This window comes from Microcaecilia unicolor, chromosome 8 (genome assembly GCF_901765095.1).
Source record: "Microcaecilia unicolor chromosome 8, aMicUni1.1, whole genome shotgun sequence".
Lineage (NCBI taxonomy): Eukaryota > Metazoa > Chordata > Amphibia > Gymnophiona > Siphonopidae > Microcaecilia > Microcaecilia unicolor.
Window position 1 is genome coordinate 142,992,481 of NC_044038.1, and position 20,812 is coordinate 143,013,292.

The 20,812-nt window shown below is 43.0% G+C and overlaps 2 protein-coding genes across 2 annotated transcripts in view; both read right to left on the reverse strand.

The window, feature by feature from the left end:
- Positions 1 to 12,745, reverse strand: part of LOC115476825 (centromere-associated protein E) — a 73,025-nt gene extending 60,280 nt beyond the window's left edge. Inside the window, exons 1-3 of the mRNA XM_030213401.1 lie at positions 12,707 to 12,745; positions 12,240 to 12,291; positions 8,480 to 8,565 (exon numbers count right to left, since the gene is read on the reverse strand). Coding sequence (XP_030069261.1) covers positions 8,480 to 8,565; positions 12,240 to 12,291; positions 12,707 to 12,745 — 177 coding nt within the window. The remainder of the gene's footprint in view (positions 1 to 8,479; positions 8,566 to 12,239; positions 12,292 to 12,706) is intronic.
- A 3,639-nt stretch (positions 12,746 to 16,384) lies between these two features.
- Positions 16,385 to 20,812, reverse strand: part of LOC115476667 (toll-like receptor 2) — a 28,993-nt gene continuing 24,565 nt past the window's right edge. The window contains exon 4 of the transcript XR_003943214.1: positions 16,385 to 16,394. The gene's annotated coding sequence lies outside the window, so the exon portion shown is untranslated. The remainder of the gene's footprint in view (positions 16,395 to 20,812) is intronic.

Genomic DNA, 20,812 nt, shown 5'->3' on the forward strand with positions numbered 1-20,812 from the left:
GGGAGTGCATTCCAGAGCGTGGGGGCTACTCCAGAGAAGGCTTGCTTGTGGGTATCATATCGTGTATTTAGGTCAGTGCCCAGTAAGCTCAGTGCATAGAGTTAGGACAGCTTTATGCTATTACTTAGCTGGTTAGTGGCAATTTTCAGTGTTTAACCAGCTAAGTTATGCTCCACCATAACTCCACCTCCGGCCCACCCTAGTCTTTTCAGTTAGAAGATGGCCGTTTAGTTGACATATTCAGCTGAGTGCCACTAAATATTGGCTGTTGGCTCGTTCAGCAAGGTTTAACCAAGTAGGAGTCTCCCTATGGCTTAACAGTGTTTTTGGTTTACTCCTGAGTCCATTGTTATTCACCCCTGATTGTGGCTGGCTGGATGGACTAGAGTGCAGCTTTTCAGGGGCTTCAATGACAACTTCAGAAGTTTTAGAACAAGGGCAGTGCCAGGCAGACTTCTACAGTCTGTGCCCTGAAAATGGCAAGGACAAATCAAGATCAGGTATATATATGAAGTATCACATCATACCTTATGCTATGAGTTTATCTTGTTGGGCAGACTGGATGGACTGCAAACCAAATGAAAAAAAGCAGATCAAAAAAGACAAAAAAATGAAACAGGAGGGTAACAGAAGAAGTGGTTTATTACAAGGTTACCCAAAGTGGCCATGTTTCGCCCTCAGGCTGTGTCAGGGGTACAAAAAACTAATAGGGGTAAAAAGCAAAGTGAACCCCTAAAAGTAGTCATAGAACCACATTACATAAGTGCTTCTTAAGTCTGAAGCAATATCCCACGCTTACTCAGCAGACTTCGCAATGCTATGTTGACTGGCCTGAGGGCGAAACGTGGCCACGTCGGGTAACCTTGTAATAAACCACTTCTTCTGTTACCCTCCTGTTCCATTTTTTTGTCTTTTTTGATCTGCTTTTTTTCTTTTGGTTTGCTATTTCTGTGGCAGATCTTTGACTTTTTTGTTTCTGACTGGATGGACTGTACAGGTCTTTATCTGCTGTCATCTACTATGTTACTATCCTGCTTATTTTCGAAGGAGAAGGGAGGCCATCTTCTGACACAAATTGGGAGATGGCCGGCCATCTCCTAAACCCGGCCAAATCGGTATAATCGAAAGCCGATTTTGGCCGGCTTGGAAAAAGGAAGGCCGGCTCTGACGAGCACTTGGCCGGCTTCACTTGGTCCATTTATTTTTAAGACCAAGCCTCAAAAAAGTGCCCCAACTGACCAGATGACCACCGGAGGGAATCAGGGATCACCTCCTCTTACTCCTCCAGTGGTCACCAACCCCCTCCCACCCAAAAAAAATGTTTTAACATTTTTGTGCCAGCTTCTATGCCAGCCTCAAATGTCATACCCAGCTCCATGACAGCAGTATGCTGGTCCCTGGAGCAGTTTTAGTGGGTGCTGCAGTAGACTTCAGGCAGGCGGACCCAGGCCCATCCCCCCACCTGTTACACTTGTGGTGATGTGAGCCCTCCAAACCCCCCCCCCCCCCGAAACCCACTGTACACATGTAGGTGCCCCCCTTCACCCATAAGGGCTATGGTAGTGTTGTACAGTTGTGGGTAGTGGGTTTGGGGGGTTTTGGGGGGCTCAGCACACAAGGTAAGGGAGCTATGTACCTGGGAGCAATTTATGAAGTCCACTGCAGTGCCCCCTAGGGTGCCCGGTTGGTGTCCTGGCATGTGAGGGGGACCACTGCACTATAAATGCTGGCTCCTCCCACGACCAAATGCCTTGGATTTGGCCAGGTTTGAGATAGCCGCCATTCGTTTCCATTATCGGCAGGAAACCAATGGCGGCCATCTCTAACGCCGGCCCAAATGTTGAGATTTGGCCGGCCCCAACTATATTATCGAAACGAAAGATGGTCGGCCATCTTGTTTCGATAATACGGTTGGATATGCCACTTTCCGGGGCCAGCCTTGGAGATGGCCACCCATATAGATGGCCGGCCCCGTTCGATTATGCCCCTCTATGTAACTTATGGCCTTATGTTCCTTTTGTTCTAAAATGTGATTTTTCCACCCTTTACCATGAATATCATTAACCACCTTGATATCACTGGTGAGAGTGCTATACCAAAAGCACTAAAGCAATACGATATAAAAAGGCTTTCAATATTGTGCAAATGCTGGCACACAGTTTGCACCTACTCTGAAAAAGGTTTAAAGGTGTGCGTGAACTCTGTGTTCACTCACATGCTTAAAAAATGTGCATGTTCACTGGAATACCACTTCTGTTCAACCAACGCTGTGCACCTGGGAACCTGGGAAGTTATGTGCAGGTGTGCACATAACTTTAATTAACTAACCAGCTGCTAACTGCTATTAATGACCAATTGGCTATAATTGGTGCTAATTGACAGTAATGAGCAGTTACATGCAGAACTGCCCCTAGCTGGTATCTATACATTAAACTTGCAAATTCCAGAGCACACAACTGCAAGGGGCATGAACATGGGGGGGGGGGGGGGGGAGGGGGGTGCTGACCAAGGCAGGAGCAACTGGGGATCGCTCCTGCATAAAGACCACTAGATCAACAGGGAAACTAATGGTGAGCCCTTTCAGGGGGTGGAGGGCTTCACCAGGGAGCTGGGGGTTTGATTGGGGGTGGGGAGAAGTGATTGAGAGGTGGGGGCCCTTCTGTCTACTGTAACCCGCCTCCAAGGAAACAGGAAGTTATATCAGAGAGGCAGGCCACAGTAGAGAGAAGGGGCCAGGGCTAGCAGCAGGACAGCTTCTGGGAATCGCTGCCGACACCTTTGAAAAAACAAGTAAGAAAAGGTAAATTGGTGGAAGGGGGCTGGGGAAGAAAGAGGGGATATGGCAGACTGTGGTGAAGAGATAGTGGCAGCTCATTCCTCGCCTTGGGGAGGTGGTGGTGGTGGGGCGGCAGCGGTGGCTCATTCCTCACCTCGGGGGAGTGGCAGTGGTGGCTCATTCCTTGCCTTAGGCAGCAGATTGTCTTGGGCTGCCCTTGTGTATTTTCCTATAATAAAAGGTAGGTTGGATGTGTTTACCACCCTGCTGGTATGACATTGTTTTGGGTCCTGTCTAGTTTTTCTGTAAGGCTGTGTAACTTTCATAATGACAATGGATGCTCAAAAATCCCAGTTCCTGATTTCACCATGGACATCAGTAGACAAGTAGAAACTGATCTGAAATGTCTGAGTTCAAGGGTCAGATGCTGGATAGTGACTCAGTGGCTGATTCTGAAGGAGTTTTTTTGGTCTTGCTTCATCTGATCTCAGCTTTTGAGTTAATTGACCATGTTATCCTTCTCAAGAGATGTAAATCATTTGATATTGAGTGTTCTGTCCTCTGACAGCCTCGCACTAGTTTATAACATGATCCTAAAATGTGTGTAATGCTTTTACTGTTATTCTCAGTTCTAAGGACTATCATTGCTGCAGTTTCTCACTGCAAAGATACATGAGCAATGCACTGTGGGTAATGTAGTTCACAGGCAGTGCAACCACACTTGCTTGGCTGTGTAAGAACTGTTCCACTGGTTATGAGACTGCCCAGACCTCCTCTCTCTCTGCCAAGCTTGGCTCTTTTGTCTTCCTGCTATCATTTCCTGGTCATTCTCACTATCTCTGTCCTGGGAGGTCAGCCAGATATGACCTTTTACCCCCAATCAAGAGCCGTCCTCTGGGGCAACCCCTTGCTACCCAATGGCAGGCTCTGTCCCCATTGGTCGTTATCTGCTCCTCCCTGAGCCTGTGTGAAGCCTCAACACCTCTTTGTCCTTTCAGCCATGAGGCATTCCAACACCATCTAGCCAGAGACATGGAGCATGGATCATCTCATTCCAGACAGCTCTGTCCTGCTGAAACTCCCTGTAATGAACCTAGTTTTTTTACCTTGAAAATATCTCCTCTCTAATGAGATATTGCACATTCCAGTCACCCAGCTTTGGACCATTTCTACCTGTTCACCTATCCTTCCCCCCTGCAATATATCTACTTCTCTTCAGATCTCCACCCCTAACAGCTCTCAGATTAAGGAGTCTCTGTGTCCTGGAGCAGCACCTCAGAACATCTATCTGTGAGTAAATTATCTGTGATTTATTCAATAAAAGAGACTTCATAAAAATAATAGAGACTTCGGGTGATTGGTGTGCTAAGGTTATACTCCAAGATATTGGGGCCTTAAGTCATTATGCTTCAAAAGTCTTGATATTGAGGATGCAGCTTTACAGTGATTGTCCTCATTTCTACAACTATGCTCAGAGGCAACTATTATCAATTGATCCACAATTGCTTTTCCCAGCTGTCCTGGAGGCTTTCACATCTTTGGATGCTAAAGCCTTTGAACAAAAGTTCAAGTGTTGTGATGTCACATTTGGACTTCTGTAATGGCCTGTGCATCAGCCTTCCTGAAAAACTAATTCGTGGACTACGTGAGATCCAGAACGTGGCAGCTAAAACTGTGTTCCAATCGTGTTTCCATACTCCCCCTCCCATTACACTGGATTCAACTGCAATTAAAATTCCAATTTAAGATCCCAATGCTGATCTCTCAAATCCATTCTATTTGAAAAATATGTTAGCATTGTTACACCCCCAGCACCAGTTTCACTCCAACTAAAAGCTTCTCTCTCCATTCCTGCCAATCAAATGGTAAGTAAGGCTAATATATGAGCAAGGTCATTTTTGGAGATGGGTCTGTTCCTATGGAATAAACTGCCAGAGAAAATTAGACAGGAATAGAACTACTTGTGTTTTCAAGGAACTTAAACTTGGCTTTTTTCTTGACACTAGAAATTATTTGAAGTGGGGTCTTATCACCCCATATCCCTGTTAAACCAGGATGTAAAAATTTTAGCTGCTATATTAGCTAAAAGATTGAATCTCTCATTGGCTGGGGTCATTCAGGAGGACCAGGCAGGGTTTGTCCCTGGTAGATATGCATCGATGAACCTTATTAGGGTTTTAGCAGCGATTCACACTTATAAAAAAAACGGGGGGAAAGGAAGCCATAGCAGGTTTGGACATGGAAAAAGCATTTGACAGCATATCATGGCAGTATTTGTTCTGGGTAATGGAAAAATACGGGATAGGAGGTCGTTTTCTTGCATGGGTTAAAGCATTGTACACCAGGCCAAGGGCTCGGCTGATGATAAACGACTCCTTAACAGAAAGCTTTGACTTGCGGAGAGGAATGAGGCAGGGGTGCCCGTTGTCGCCACTCTTGTTCCTCTTGGCAATCGAGCCCTTGGCGATAAAAATAAGGCAGAGTGATAAGATCCGGGGTCTGTGGGTGGGGGGGAGGGAGATCCGGATCAATCTATTTGCGGACGATATCTTACTCTATATACAGGATGCCTCTAACCATCTGGCAAAGGCACTCCTTCTAGTACAGGATTTTGGGGGACTATCGGGCCTGAGAGTAAATTGTGATAAATCTGAATTACTGCTCTTGTCAGGCAGCACGAATAGTCCTGCGGCTGAGAGCTTCCCTATCCCAAAAGTGAAACAGGTTATGCGCTATTTAGGTATTTACCTGAGTACAAATAACATAGTGATGTACAAGAGAAATATACTGGATCATATAGATAAGATCAAACAAACATGCGCGAGGTGGAAGGATCTCCCGTTGTCCTTATATGGGAGGATAGCTTTGGTCAAGATGGTACTATTGCCAAAGCTGCTGTATCTGCTCCAAGCAATGCCTATATGGATTAAACGACAAGATGAGAGGGCCTTTAGGTCCACTATCCAAGACTTTATATGGAGACAAAAAAGAGCCAGAATAGGACATCCTATACTCATACGTAATAAGGAGAAAGGTGGTCTCAATTTACCGGATATCCGCCTGTATAATGTGGCAGCGCTAATGCGCCTGGTCTATGAAGGTATTGTCGGAGAGGCAAAATATATGCCAGTTCATTGGTGGGAGGGATGGTGCTCCCCATACACATTTATAAACCTACTGCACTCGCCTCCGGGGTTGGGCACACCCACAAATAGGCAATATAGTTTCCTCACACCGCTCCGCTCCGCATGGAAATGGTGGAGAAACAGACAGAATAGAAGCCCGAAGGCATCGCCTTTTTTGAGGACGGTGAGGTTGGTAGATTTCCCGGCAGGTATGGGGCCCTCAATCTTTAAGAGATGGGCAGAGAATGGGTGTGTGACATGGGGGGACTTGGTATCTTTAGAGGGAGATGGCTTCCTAACGTTCGAGCAGGTGAAGGAGAAATGGGGAGTTCCTAATAATCATATGCTACAATATATGAAGCTCGTCATTATTGGCGGGAGATGGGGGGGAAGCATGGAGTCACATGGAATTATGGTAGCATGGATAAGATGTTGCTGAGTATGTCACCGGCAGGAAACAGACTATCTAACTGGTATAAGATAGTGAAAATGCCCATACAAAAGACGGGAGAGGAGGGGGTTGTTTCCAAATGGAATGGGGAATTGGGAACGCAGTATACCCAGCCTCATTTTAAAACATTATTTGTGATACTAGCTGAAATGGTGAAGACTGCAGATTGGCAGGAAACCCAATTTAAACTGCTACATAGGGCCTATATCACTAGAGAGAGTGGGACAAAAATGAAACTGTGGGATTCAGATAAGTGCTCTAAATGTCAGGTAGGAGTGGGTACTTTTACTCACACATTTCTAGAATGCCCTAAACTGACCCTGTGGAACGAGATTTTTAGGATACACAGTAAGGTGCTTCAGACAACAGTAGAATGGTCTTACCAGGCTTTGTTGTTGGGGGAACAGGCAGACCTTATTGAACAGGGACTCTTCCAACCACAACGGAGATTTTTGTATATGACAACGTTAGCAGCAAAAAAGGTTATTTTGCAATTTTGGACAAGTGCGGAACCGGTGCCATATAATTCCTGGCTGAATAAAGTCACAGAATTGGCTAGGTATGAGAACTCCTTGTACAAGCAGTCCCCAAATACAGAATATAGACAATATGCACAGTTGTGGCAGAAGCTTGAAGAAGTAGTTCAGTAACTCTCACCCTTAAAAGCTACTGTTCACATGAAGAGGGGTTGGGGGAGGGGAGGCAGGGTAGGAGGATACTGGGGAGGGTGGGATTAGGGTGGGGCAGGTGTATAAGTTTTCCTTTGTATCCCTCTTGACTGAACTAGGATATGGAGGAATTTGAGAGAGGGATGTAGGGTATGTAGGTGGGGGGGGGGTTTAAAGTGAAAATGTCAATGTGGTCATGTATGACAGAAGACGTGTATATCATAGCACAGAGTGAATTTGTTACCAACAGTATTGAAGTTTTATATGTTAGAGCATAGAATGTACACATGTACTGCATTGATGCCAATAAAGATAATTAAAAAAGAAATGATTTGATTAGGTTTCAGGTCTGTAGGTTGAGGGATTTTCACTGGATGGCTATTTGGTGTCAACTGGGCACTGTGCTGTGCCTATATGACATCTGTATGCTTTTATTGTATTATTTTAACTTTTTATTGTATTTTTACTTATTTTGTAGATCATCTTGGGCAATCCTTGGAAATTCTTTAAATTAATAAATAAAGCAAGCTTGATTCCCAGACCAAGACTTCTCTCTGGGCTGGCTGCAACTAGGGGTGATGTGGAACACCAAAGGAAGGGATACCTCAGCCATTGTTCAACAGCAACATCTAGTGAACAGAATTAGGGATCACAGCTGCATGCTCTAACAGCAGTAAAGTTGCAAGACCCCTAAGGACCATCTCTATGGTGGCCAACATAAAGAAGGCGACAAAGTAGAAGAAAACTGCCAGGCCAAAAATTAATGGAAAAGAAGAATGCAATGTAGTTCTACACATCTGACATGTTTTATATATTAATTTCTGTGTCTTTCCAACCCACCTATAATAGAACAAAGTGGAGCCACATACAATGACTTTGTTAGAAGCTTTGACTGGACCCCATTATGAATACTAAGTGACATTCTTTCCTTATTATCCATTCTAGTCAATCATTCTCATTGTGTAGAGTATTTTACATAAGAACATAAGAGTAGCCATACTGGGTCAGAACAATGGTCCATCAACCCAGTATCCTATTTTCCAAACAGTGGCCAAGCCAGGTAACAAGTACATGGCATAAACTCAAATCATGGCAACAGTCCACACTACAAATCCCAGGGCAAGCAGTTGCTTCCCATGTCTATCTCAATAGCAGACTATGGACTTTTCTTCCTGGAATTTGTCCAAACCTTTTTTAAACCCAGATACGCTAACCGCTATTACCACCTCCTCCGGCAAAAAGTTCCAGAGCTTAACTATTCGTTGAGTGAAAATATATTTCCTCCTATTTGTTTTAAAAGTATTTCCATGTAACTTCCTCGAGTGTCTCCTAGTCTTTGTACTTTTGGAATGAGTAAAAAATCGATTTACTTCTACTCATTCTATACCACTCAGGATTTTGGACAACTCAATCTTATCACCCCTCAACCGTCTCTTTTCCAAGATTATGTTGACATCACCTGAAAGCCTTTGTCTGCTTTATTTCTAATCAGCAAACATTTGGAATCTTCCTTAATAATGATGCCATTGTCCTCACGATCCAAATCTAAAACATAAAATGGGAAGTTAGCCAGTGAGTACAGTGGTTCCGGCTTAAACAACTGGAATATAAATAGCTCATAATTTGATGATCATGTCCTATTTTAAGCAGAAGGGAAGATAATTTTCTAAACTATTTCTGCAGGTAAAACAGTTATTTACCCATGGACTTTTAGAAGATTGCCCACTCTATGTGAACAAATACATTCCTAGGTGTTTAATGGGGAGGGCTTGCACTTACATGTCTACCATTGGATTTTTAAGAATTAGGCACTTATTTTTCCTGAAATAAAAATACCTGCATAAATTAGCAGGAGCAAATTCCTGAGATAAGTATCTGTGTACTTTCACTTTGAAAACTGAAGCAAAGCCTAGGGCAGTTAGAAAATTACTGTCATAGGGCTAGATTCTATATATGGTGCCTTAAAAAATCGGCACAAAAAATATGCCTATGAGTATTCTATAAACTACAACTAAAGTTAGGCACAGTTTTTAGAATATGCCTAGTGCCCATCCGTATGACTTAATTTAGTTGTGGGTATTTACACCAAGTAAAACTTGGCGTAAATGCCTACATCTAAGTTAGGCATGGAACATGTGTATTCTGTAAAAGCGCACATAGTTTTTAGAAATGCCCATGACCTGCCCATTCCTCACCCATGGCCACTCCCCTTTGTACAATCTACATCTTAGAATTTATGCACATCACTTTACAGAATACGCTTAGAAAGTTGTGAAAGTAAATTCTAATTAATGTCAATTAGTGTCAATAATTGCTTAAGTGGCACTTATTGGCACTGATTGGCTTGTTAAGATAATTTAAGTTGCATTTGCTAATCAGAATACGACCTGATTTGTGAATGCACTGTATAGAATCTAGGGGACAATGGGCACATGACAACACCTCTATAATGGGCTTGAATTAGCACAAATTTGAAATCTGCAAGCAGTGGCACCAATAGACAAGAGCTGAACCCTGGCTGAGACCTTGAGGATTGATTTTACTACTTCCCTCTTTCCCAACGATCATCCTCTGGTCCTTGCAGGTCTGAACAACACAACAAGGACTCCAAGAGGTCTCACGAATCCTGAAGGTTTGGGCACCCTGACCATGGAGCCCTACCAGCTTCCCAGGAAAGGAAATGGACTAGAAAAAAACAAACATGAATGGGCTGATGAGTTTTAACTGCCACTTTTCCAGTGGGGAGTATCTGAGAACCACGAATCTCCCGTGCTCTATGATCTCATCACCCAGAGTCTGAAACACTAGTAATGTCTCCAGTAGGGAACAGAGTGAGGGCACCCCTACATGCTAATTCACCTCCCCCCCCCCCCCCCACTCACACACACTTTTGTGTGAGCAAAGGTCAAACGTCTTTTGTGAACACAACTTTAATCTAGTACTTTGTTGCATATTTTCTTTAAATAGAATAAGTTCAGACAAACAAAATAGGTTATTTAATACCCATATCATAGTGGATCACAAAAGACGAAGAATGTTAGCATCCGAAAGGAGCACTTCACTGGGTGTTTGTGATTACATTATTGTGATTAAATGATGAATAAACAGGAAGTTTGTGTTAGAAATCATGTTTTGATATGAATCATGTTTGATATTAAAAAAAGTAATGGTAGATTATCAAACCACAGTAACAAGAAGAAAAACAAAACCTTGACTCCTAGGGAAAGGATCTATGAGGACTTGAAAGTTCACATGCAACAAGTTGTTTGATGATCCAGCAGAAGAAATCACAACCTCCAAAGTATCTGTTTCTGACCCCAATACAGCAACAGTTTTTTCTGTGATGCAGTATCACATTCACATTGAGAATGGGTGCTCACATATACTAGTTCCTGGTTTGACCATGAAGCACAACATCAACACATAAGAAAAAGTTGATCTGAAGTGTTAGAATCCAATGGCCAGATGCTGGATAGTGGTCCGGTGGCTTCACAACAGTGTTATGTTCTACCATGAGGCCTGATTTTATAAGGGGACACCTATTTGAGACCTCCAAAAAGATGCCTATTTAAAACTTGTTTGATAAAAGTAACATAAAAAACCTATGTGCCTTTATTAAATAGACACCCAAAACCAGCCCATAGCATGCAAATGGTGATGCACACATTCACACCTGCTCTGAAGTTAGTGTAAATGTGTGCATGTACTCATAGAAGAAACTCTGTAGATGCTGTGGGTGCTTGAACACCCCCAATATTGAACAAACTCTTTGACTATGTCCAGTGAGCAGTAATTTCTATTGGGTTTAGCACCTCCAATCATTTTGAAAAGCTGGCTCCTAAACATGTGTACTTATGTACTTTATAAGAAAATGCACATATGGAGGAGTTGCCTAGTGGTTAGTACAGTGGACTTTGATCCTGGGGAGCTGAGTTCAATTCCCACTGCAGCTCCTTGTGACTCTGGGCAAGTCACTTAACCCTCCATTGCCCCTGGTACAAAATAAGTACCTGAATATTGAATGTAGTTGCAAAAACCTCAGAAAGGCAGTATATCAAGTCCCATTTCCCTTTCCCTATTTGAGATTCTATATGGAATGTTGCTACTATTGAGATTCTGTTGCTACTATTTCAGATTCTACATGGAATGTTGCTATTCCACTAGCAACATTCCATGTAGAAGCCTGCCCTTGCAGATCAGCAATGTGGCTGCGCAGGCTTCTGTTTCTGTGAGTCTGACGTCCTGCACGTATGTGCAGGACGTCAGACTCACAGAAACAGAAGCCTGTGTGGCCGCATTGCTGATCTGCAAGGGCAGGCTTCTAGATGGAATGTTGTGAGTGGAGGAGTAGCCTAGTGGTTAGTGCAGTGGGCTTTGATCCTGGGGAACTGAGTTCAATTCCCACTGCAGCTCCTTGTGACTCTGGGCAAGTCACTTAACCCACAATTGCCCCTGGTACAAATTAAGTACCTGAATATATGTAAACCACTTTGAATGTAGTCGCAAAAACCTCAGAAAAGCAGTATATCAAGTCCCATTTCCCTTTTCCTTTCCCCTGCCTTACCCAACTTTTGCCCCAGGAATGCCCACTCAAATCACCCCTTATAGAAGCATATACCACCATGCAATTTTATAAAAGGCCTTTTCCATGTGTAAAACAGGCTTTAGATGTGAAAAATCTTCATAAAATTACCCTCCACATGGATAAAGATGAGCAGATCTGATCTCAGCCTTTGAGCTTCTCAAAAGATCTCAATTGTTGGGTATTGGTGATACGGCTTTATAATGGCAGTTCTCATATGTGCAATGATGCTCTCTGCTTTTTTCCAGCTGTTTTGGGGATGTCCCCAAGATTCTTTTTTAGTCCTTTTACTGTTTTAGTTATTCATGCAATCTTGGGAGAGATTGATACAGTTGACTGATTACTAGGACTACATTTATCCTACCAATCAAAACGCAGTGCAGTTTTTCGGTTCTTTATTAACTCAAAATGTTCATGTCTTTATTTTCTAGTTCTGCAGCTGCCCCGCTCCATCTGACTGGAAACTGCATCTTCTCACCCTTCCTGAATTCTGACAAGAGAGCCAGAACAGTATGAAACCATTTCTCATTTTACCAGCTGTGAGACTCCCAAAAAAGCACTGCATCAATTACTTAGATTGTCAGAGAGTGATCAGGCCCTACCTGCTGAGTCTAATCAGAAGTATCATCATACCTACCTTCTGTCTCTTTGAGTCCCACTGCCACTTTCACATACACTTCCTGTTCTGGCTATAAGAAAAACAGAAAAGACAAATTTTCACCTCTTTGCTTTTGTATCAATTTTCTTAAATATTACCTCTCTCACAAAATGTAGACTTGCAATTTGAAAATAATAGTTCTATCTTGACAAGAAAGTACACTTGACATCTAAATATTAAACAAATTAAACAATTCTATACCATTCCCAGGATTCTATATATGGTGCCCATATATATATGCATGCAAATTAATTGACTAATGAGCTCTTAACCTTCAACAATTGGGTGCTAATAACCAATTATTGATGTTAAAGGGCACCCAATAAATGTTTGCGTGCATCTGGCTCCACGCTATTCTATAAGGCATGGTACCTAACTCCCATAGCACATATCTCAAAAAGGGATGTGGCCATGGGAGGGCATTCCAAAAACAGTGGCGCCCCTACCATTAGGCTGCCTGAGGCCTCACTCTTGTGAGGCGGCATCGCCCCCGCCTTTCCCTCCCCAACGCCCATCCCTGAAATTACCTTTTTCTTTTCTTTTCTGTTTTTTCAAAAGAAGGCGGTGGCAGCATTTCCCATAGGCTGCCTGTCACTGGTCACGGTCCCTTCTCTCTACTGTGGCCCACCTCCGAGGAAACAGGAAATTACATCAGAGAGGCGGGCCACCCGCAGTAGAGAGAAGAGACAGAGGCCAGCAGCAAGGTAGTCTATGGAAATCGCTGCTGCCACCTTCTTTTAAAAAAATAAGAAAAGGTAATTTTGAGGAAGGGAGTTGGGGAAGGAAAGGTGGAGGGCAGGGGTAGTGGCAGCAGAGGCAGAGGAGCCAGGGCTGCAGCTCTTTTCTTGCCTCAGGCGACAGATTGTCTTGGGTTGCCCCTGTCCAAAATGTTACATTTATTGAATACTGGATCAGGGCCCCCAACTTGTGCCCCAACATTTACACCAGGTTTCAGCAGGTGTAATCTGGCACCTAAGGTTTGGGTGTAGAAATTGGCGCTGAGCACAATTCTGTATAGGGTGCGCGTCCTTTACAGAATCACGCTTAGCACCAATCTTTTTCAGCACTCGTTTTTGAGCACCATTTAGAGAATTCCCTCCCATGTGTACAAATATAAGGTAATATTTTATAAAAGGGCACCTGGTTTAAGAGGGCCTATGGGGCCCTTTCACTAAAGTGTGTTAAGTGTTGGGCTTAACGTGCTATGACGCAGCATTTTAATGTGCTGCATCAAGAAGGGTGTTCTCAGAATTTTCACATTTAGGCCATGCACTAATGTTGCTATTAACTCATGGGACCATTGCGTTGTTAACATAGAAACATGACAGCCAGGGCCGTGCCTAGGGTCTCTGGCGCCTCCTGCAGACCATCAGTTGGCGCCCCCCTGCAGCCCCCCCAGACCTGCCTGGCTCCAAGGCACGTCTGGGGTGCCTCCGCTCCCTCTCCGCCTCTGGCTCTGACGTCTGCGCAGCGTCAGTGAAAGCGCTGCCTGTCTGACGTCTCTCCACCAGCCTTCCCTTCGCTCGTTTGTTCCCTCTGTGTCCCGCCTTCTTCTGATGTCATTTCCTTGAGGGCGGGACACAGAGGGAACAAACGAGTGAAGGGAAGACTGGTGGAGAGACGTCAGACAGGCAGCGCTTTCACTGATGCTGCGCAGACGTCGGAGGCGGAGCAAGGTAAATTTAAAGTGCCGGGGAATCGGGGATGGAGCAGAGGAGTAAGTTTTTTTTTTAAATACAGCTCGACGGCGCAGCGCCCTTGAAGGCAGGTGCCCCCCTGCGGCGCTTACCGCGCTTACTGTGTTGGCACGGCCCTGATGACAGCAGATAAAGGCCATATGACCCATCCAGTCTGCCCATCCTCAGTAACCCCTAATTCTTCCTGTTCCTAAGTGATCCCACATGCTTATCCCATGCCTTTTTAAATTCTGGAACAGTCCTCGACTCCACCACATCCACCTGGAGGCCATTCCACACCTCCACCATCCTTTCTGTGAAACAATACTTTCTTAGGTTACTCCTAAGCCTATTCCCTCTTAATTTTGTCATATGCCCCCTCATTCCAGAGCTCTCCTTCACTTGAAATAGGCTCTCTTCCTGTACATGAATGCCCTTGAGATATTTAAACGTTTCTATCATGTCTCCTCTCTCCCTCCTCTCTTCCAGCGTATACATGTTGCGGTTCATAAGCCTGTCCCTATAATTTTTGCATTCAAGACCGCTTACTAATTTCATAGCCACCCTCTGGACCGACTGCATCCTGTTTATATATCTTTCTGTAGGTGCGGTCTCCAGAACTGCACACAGTACTCCAAATGGGGCCTCACTAGAGACTTATACAATGGCATTATCACCTCCTTTTTCCTGCCGGTCATGCCTCTCTTTATGCACCCAAGCATCCTTCTGGCTTTGGCCATCACTTTTTCTACCTGTTTGAAAGCTTTAAGGTCGTCAGACACAATCACCCCCAAGTCCCGCTCTTCCTTCCCACACTGGAGCACTTCACCCCCTATACTGTACCGTTCCCTCTGATTTTTTGCGACCCAAGTGCATGACCCTGCATTTTTTGGGATTAAACCTTAGTTGCCAAATATCGGTCCATTCCTCTAGCTTTGCTAGGTCCTTCCTCATGTCATTCACATCCTCCAGGGTGTCCTCCCTGTTGGACACTGTTAATGACCACACAGAAGCACTTAGCGCCTCTATTTAGGAGGTGGTAACTGGTGCTTCATTAATTGCGCATTAGCTAGATAGTGCACAGTAAAAACACTAGCTGGCTAACGCTTCCATGCCTTCTCTCTGCTCTTGCCACACCCTGAAAGAAAAATTCAGTAACACACAAGTCAACATGCAGAACCAGGCAATCTGTTGCAAAACCCTTCTTAATACAGTTGCGTGGTAGCCTGTTTCCACTGTCACTACTGCCAAACTTTTGTTTCTGTTGGTGCTGCTGTCTTCACTCTTTCCTGCAGTAGGCAGCCCTCTCTCTGAGTCTAAGGCTCTATAGTCTTCAAGTATTAGTGGGAAATGTTAGGCTGATGCTCCAAAATAGAACAAGCCACCCTGAAGTGAGACTTTTTTTCCTGTTAATGACCTAGAACCTTAGTTTGTAGGTTAAGCTGTTTTAGGGTAGAGGAGTAGCCTAATGGTTAGTGAAGTGGTCTGAAACCCTGAAGAAATGGGTTCAATTCCCACTACAGTTCCTTGTGGCTATGGGCAAGTCACTTTACCCTTTTCTTATCTCATTGCCAGAGTATATAGTAACAGTGGTTAGTGTATCTGCATTTTTTTTTTTTTATTTATTGGTATATAATCAATTAACAAGTCATAATACGAGAACAAGAAAATCAGAAAAGTAAAGTTTACATCAACCTTCGAAAGCTAATCAAGAAATGTATTAAGTTATGTCCAATAAAAAAGGTATCATCTTATTTTCTTTTCCATGTTTTGTTTTGTTTGATTTCTATTGATAACCTTAAGAGTGGACTAACACGGCTACCACACTCCTCTACATCAAATAGAGAAAATAGGAAAATATTAATCCTCTTTAGAGGCCTGTACCAATATATAACTCTCTCTCACACACACATATACACACTCTCACTCTCTTTCTTTCTTTCTTTCTCTCTCTCTCACTCTCGAGATGGATATGGATGCGATAGGAGGACAGAGGACAATCTCTGGGGAGGGCAGAATTGCAGGACATGGATAGGTGGGCAGGGCACAGGACAATCGATGGACATGGAGGGGAGGACAGAATCGCAGGACATAGAGGAGAGAGCAGGGCAGAGGAGAATCGATGGACATGGATGAGATGGGAGGGGAGGAGAGAATCGCGGGACACGGATGGGAGGGCAGGGAAAAGGAGAATTGCTGCACATGGAGGGAAGGGCAGAATTATGGGACATGGAGGACAGGGCAGAGGAGAATCACCGGATATGGAGGGGAGGGACACGGAGGGGATGGGAGGGGAGGAAAGAATTGCTGGACATGGAGGGGAGGGCAGGGAAGAGAGGAAAAATCGCTTAGACAAGAGCCTTCCTAGGGCCCATTTCAAACGGGCTTCATTCCACTAGTTTATTTTGTGTCTTTTCCTTGGTAGCTCAAGGTGAGTTACACTCAGGTACTTCCTTGTCTATAGATGAGATAGCCACCTACTGTTCTAACCACTAGCTATTCTGCTACTCCCAGTAGTTATAATGTAACCCCCGCCCCCTGAGACTCTCAACTTAAAGAAGTGGGTCCCAGAATGCCTGGAGTTAAGTTGTAGTCAAACCGAGTGCTTAGGACCACGCTGCCGAGAGCAGAGGGAAGGTGCACATTGAAACTCAAATTCTACCCTCACACATGAGATTTGAGGGGAAAAATTGAATCAATTTCAGTTAGCTTATTTTTCTTTACTTGGTACAATCAGACACCAATGTTCATAAATTATTTTTATTCATTAAGATAAATGTTTAAAACAGCTAGCATATTAATGTATTAACCACTTCTTTCTCCTAATAATCAGTGTATAAGTATAGCACCTTGGAAATAAACAGAATTACTTTCATACCATGTTTTTACATGATAATTTCAATAACGGATAATGGACTGGCATCAGATAAATATATTTCTCATTAGCAACAACCTATAATTATATTCTCATTGAACTTTTAACCTTTGTCTTCTAAAAAAAACTGATTCTTTGTGAATTAATTGTGTTCTTACAGGATCTTCACTGTACAGGATTTTGGATTCCAATGACTCATCAGATTAGTGTCTGTTTCCTGTTAATCAAAAATCTCTTAGCTGTGGAAGATTTTATTCGGTCCCTTAGTGAAGAACGAAGCCTTTCTTGGGTGGGGGCCCAGGAAACTTCTTTGAAGCCTGCTCCTCAGGATTTTCGTCTTCGCCTTACACCTCACTTAACAAAATAAAACAGGAGGCAACACCCTATCTCCCTATTTTTATAGAATCAATTATTCTATATGACATTTAAAATTAATCAATAGAAAAACTGTGGGCAAGTCAACTATTTAAAAAAAAATAATTAAAATGTTCTTATCTTCCAGGCCTGCACTTACTTTAGTTTCCCTATCTTCACAGGAATTAACAGGACATCACGCTGCTGCACTGTTTCTCACTCAGCCTTTCACAAACAGCACTTCACCCAACATTCCGTCTCACAGAACCCCATATGATCTATGCCCTATCTTCTTTAATATTAGCAGGCATACAGTTTCCCCTCTAACATTGAAATTAAAGTAACTATGTTTTTTCACAATTGTTTTAGTAACAAGTCTGAAATTATGTTTGTCACTCTTTCCCTTTCAATTAAGTTCCACCAAGACACACTGTAACTTCCTCACACCCTGCAATAAGTTACTCTTCCCTTTTTTTTTTCTTTTCAGAATGCTACCTTTAGATTAAAGTCACACATTCCTTCCAACCACCAATACTTTCATTCAATAGATTTTAATCTTACTTCTCCCTATTTGATCACTGCCATTCAGCCCTGTTCACTATCTCACCCCAGCAGCTTCAACTCCTCTCAGCAACTGTCCTTCCAGCCTTTGCCAAGCCAACCGTCCCTCCACTTGGACACCTGACCCTCTCTTATCCAATGAAAATGCTTCTTTAGATCCCTATTTTTCTTTCACTGCATCAAGGAATTTTACCTTGCCCAACTGAAACTCCATTTTATTTATTCCTTTCCCATAGGAATTAATGAAAAAAAAAACTATTTACTGAATTTTTAAAGGCAAACTTAAACCAAAACATACCAAATTCACTAAATCAAATCTGCTCTGGCATACCCACCATGATATGGCTTTACTTTTTAAATTTAATTATTTTTAATGACTGCCTCACAATTATCTCCCAGAAAAAACCCTTTTTTTTTTCTTTTTGTTACATTTGTACCCCGCGCTTTCCCACTCATGGCAGGCTCAATGCAGCTTACATGGGGCAATGGAGGGTTAAGTGACTTGCCCAGAGTCACAAGGAGCTGCCTGTGCCTGAAGTGGGAATCGAACTCAGTTCCTCAGTTCCCCAGGACCAAAGTCCACCACCCTAACCACTAGGCACTCCTTTTAAAATCCTGAATTAAATTAAAACAAATATCAAAAATAAACCCATCATGAACCTGTACCATCAAAGTTATAATTTTAAACCCCCCAAATACCCCTTTTTAGCCCCCCCCTGTGAAACCACTATTTAAAATTTTATTTTACAATCTTTAACCCCCTTGGGGTTACAATAAGAACATAAGAACATTAGCCATACTGGGTCAGACCAATGGTTTATCTAGTTCAGTATCCTGTTTCCAACAGTGGCCAATCCAGGTCATAAATACCTGACTGAAACCCAAATAGTGGCAACATTCCATGCTAACAAACCCAGGGCAAACAGTTGCTTCCCATAAGTACATAAGTATTACTACTACTACTTGACATTTCTAAAGCGCTACTAGGGTTATGTAGCGCTGTACAATTTAACATAGAAGGACAGTCCCTGCTCAAAGGAGCTTACAATCTAAAGGACAAATGTACAGTCAGTCAAATAGGGGCAGTCTAGATTTCCTGAAAGGTATAAAGGTTAGGTGCCGAAAGCAACATTGAAGAGGTGGGCTTTGAGCAAGGATTTGAAGATGGGTAGGGAGGGGGCTTGGCGTAAGGGCTCAGGAAGTTGATTCCAAGCATAGGGTGAGGCGAGGCAGAATGAGCGGAGCCTGGAGTTGGCGGTGGTGGAGAAGGGTACTGAGAGGAGGGATTTGTCCTGTGAGCGGAGGTTACGGGCGGGAACGTAAGGGGAAATGAGGGTAGAGAGGTAATGAGGGACATACTGGGACAGACCAAAGGTCCATCAAGCCCAGGATCCTGTTTCCAACAGTGGCCAATCCAGGTCACATTAATTGATTTGATTTGCTTACTTTATTTATTTTTTTGTCTATTAGATTGTAAGCTCTTTGAGCAGGGACTGTCTTTCTTCTATGTTTGTGCAGCGCTGCGTACGCCTTGTAGCGCTATAGAAATGCTAATAGTAGTAGTAGTAGTCACAAGTACCTGGCAAGATCCCAAAACAGTACAATACATTTTATGCCACTTATTCTAGAAATAAGCAGTGGATTTTCCCCAAGTCCCTTTTAATAATGGTCTATGGACTTTTCCTTTAGGAAGCCATCCAAACCTTTTTTAACCCACACTAAGCTAACTGCTTTTACTACATTGCCTGGCAACGGATTCCAGAGTTTAATTACATGTTGAGTGAAGAAATATTTACTGTACTATGATTCATTTTAAATTTACTACTTTCTAGCTTCATTGCGTGCCCCTGGTCCTAGCATTTTTGGAAAGAGTAAACAAGCAATTCACGTCTACCCATCCCACTCCACTCATTATAGACCTCTATCATATCTGCCCTCAGCTGTCTATTCTCCAAGCTGAAGAGCCCTAGCCACTTTAGCCTTTCCTCATAGGGAAGTCATCCCATCCCATTTATCATTTTCATTGCCATTCTCTGCACCTTTTCTAATTCCTCTATATCTTTTTTGACATGCAGTGACCAGAACTGAACACAATATTCAAGGTGCTGTTGCACCATGGAGCGATACAAAGGCATTATAATGACCTCACTTTTGTTTTCCATTCCTTTCCTAATAATATCTAACATTCTATTTGCTTTCTTAGCTGCCGCCACACACTGAGTGATGATGCCTAGATCCCCTTCCTGGTCATTGACTCCTAATGTGGAACGTTGCATTACGTAACTATAATTCGGATTCCTCTTTCCCACATGCATCACTTTGAACTTGCTCACATTAAATGTCATCTGCCATTTAGATGCCCAGTCTCCCAGTCTCATAAGGTCCTCTTGTAATTTTTCACAATCCTCTTGTGATTTAACAACTTAGAATAACTTTGTGTCATCAGCAAATTTAATTACCTCACTAGTTACTCCCATCTCTAGATCATTTATAAATATGTTAAAAAGTAGCAGTCCCAGCACAGATCCCTGAGGAACCTCATTCTACCCTTTTCCCATTGAGAATACTGACCATTTAACCCTACTCTCTGGTTTCTATCTTTTAACCAGTTTTAATTCACAATAAGACACTACCTCCTATCCCATGACTCTCCAGTTTCCTCTGGAGTCTATCATGAAGTACTTCATGATACTTTGTCAAACGCCTTTTGAAAATCCAGATACAAAATATCTACCGGCTCACCTTTATCCACATGTTTGTTCACCCCTTCAAAGAAATATAATAGATTGGTGAGGCAAGATTTCCTTTCACTAAATCCATGTTGGCTTTGTCTCATTAATCCAAGCTTTTGAATATGCTCTGTAATTTTGTTCTTTATAATAGTCTCTACCATTTTGCTCGGCATTGGTGTCAGGCTCTTCGGTCTATAATTTCCCAAATCCCCTATGGAACCATTCTTAAAAATCAGTGTTACATTGGACACTCTCCAATCTTCCGGAGCCATACTTGATTTTAAAGATAAATTACATATTACTAACAATAGTTCCACAAGTTCATTTTTCTATTCTATCAGTACTCGTGGATGA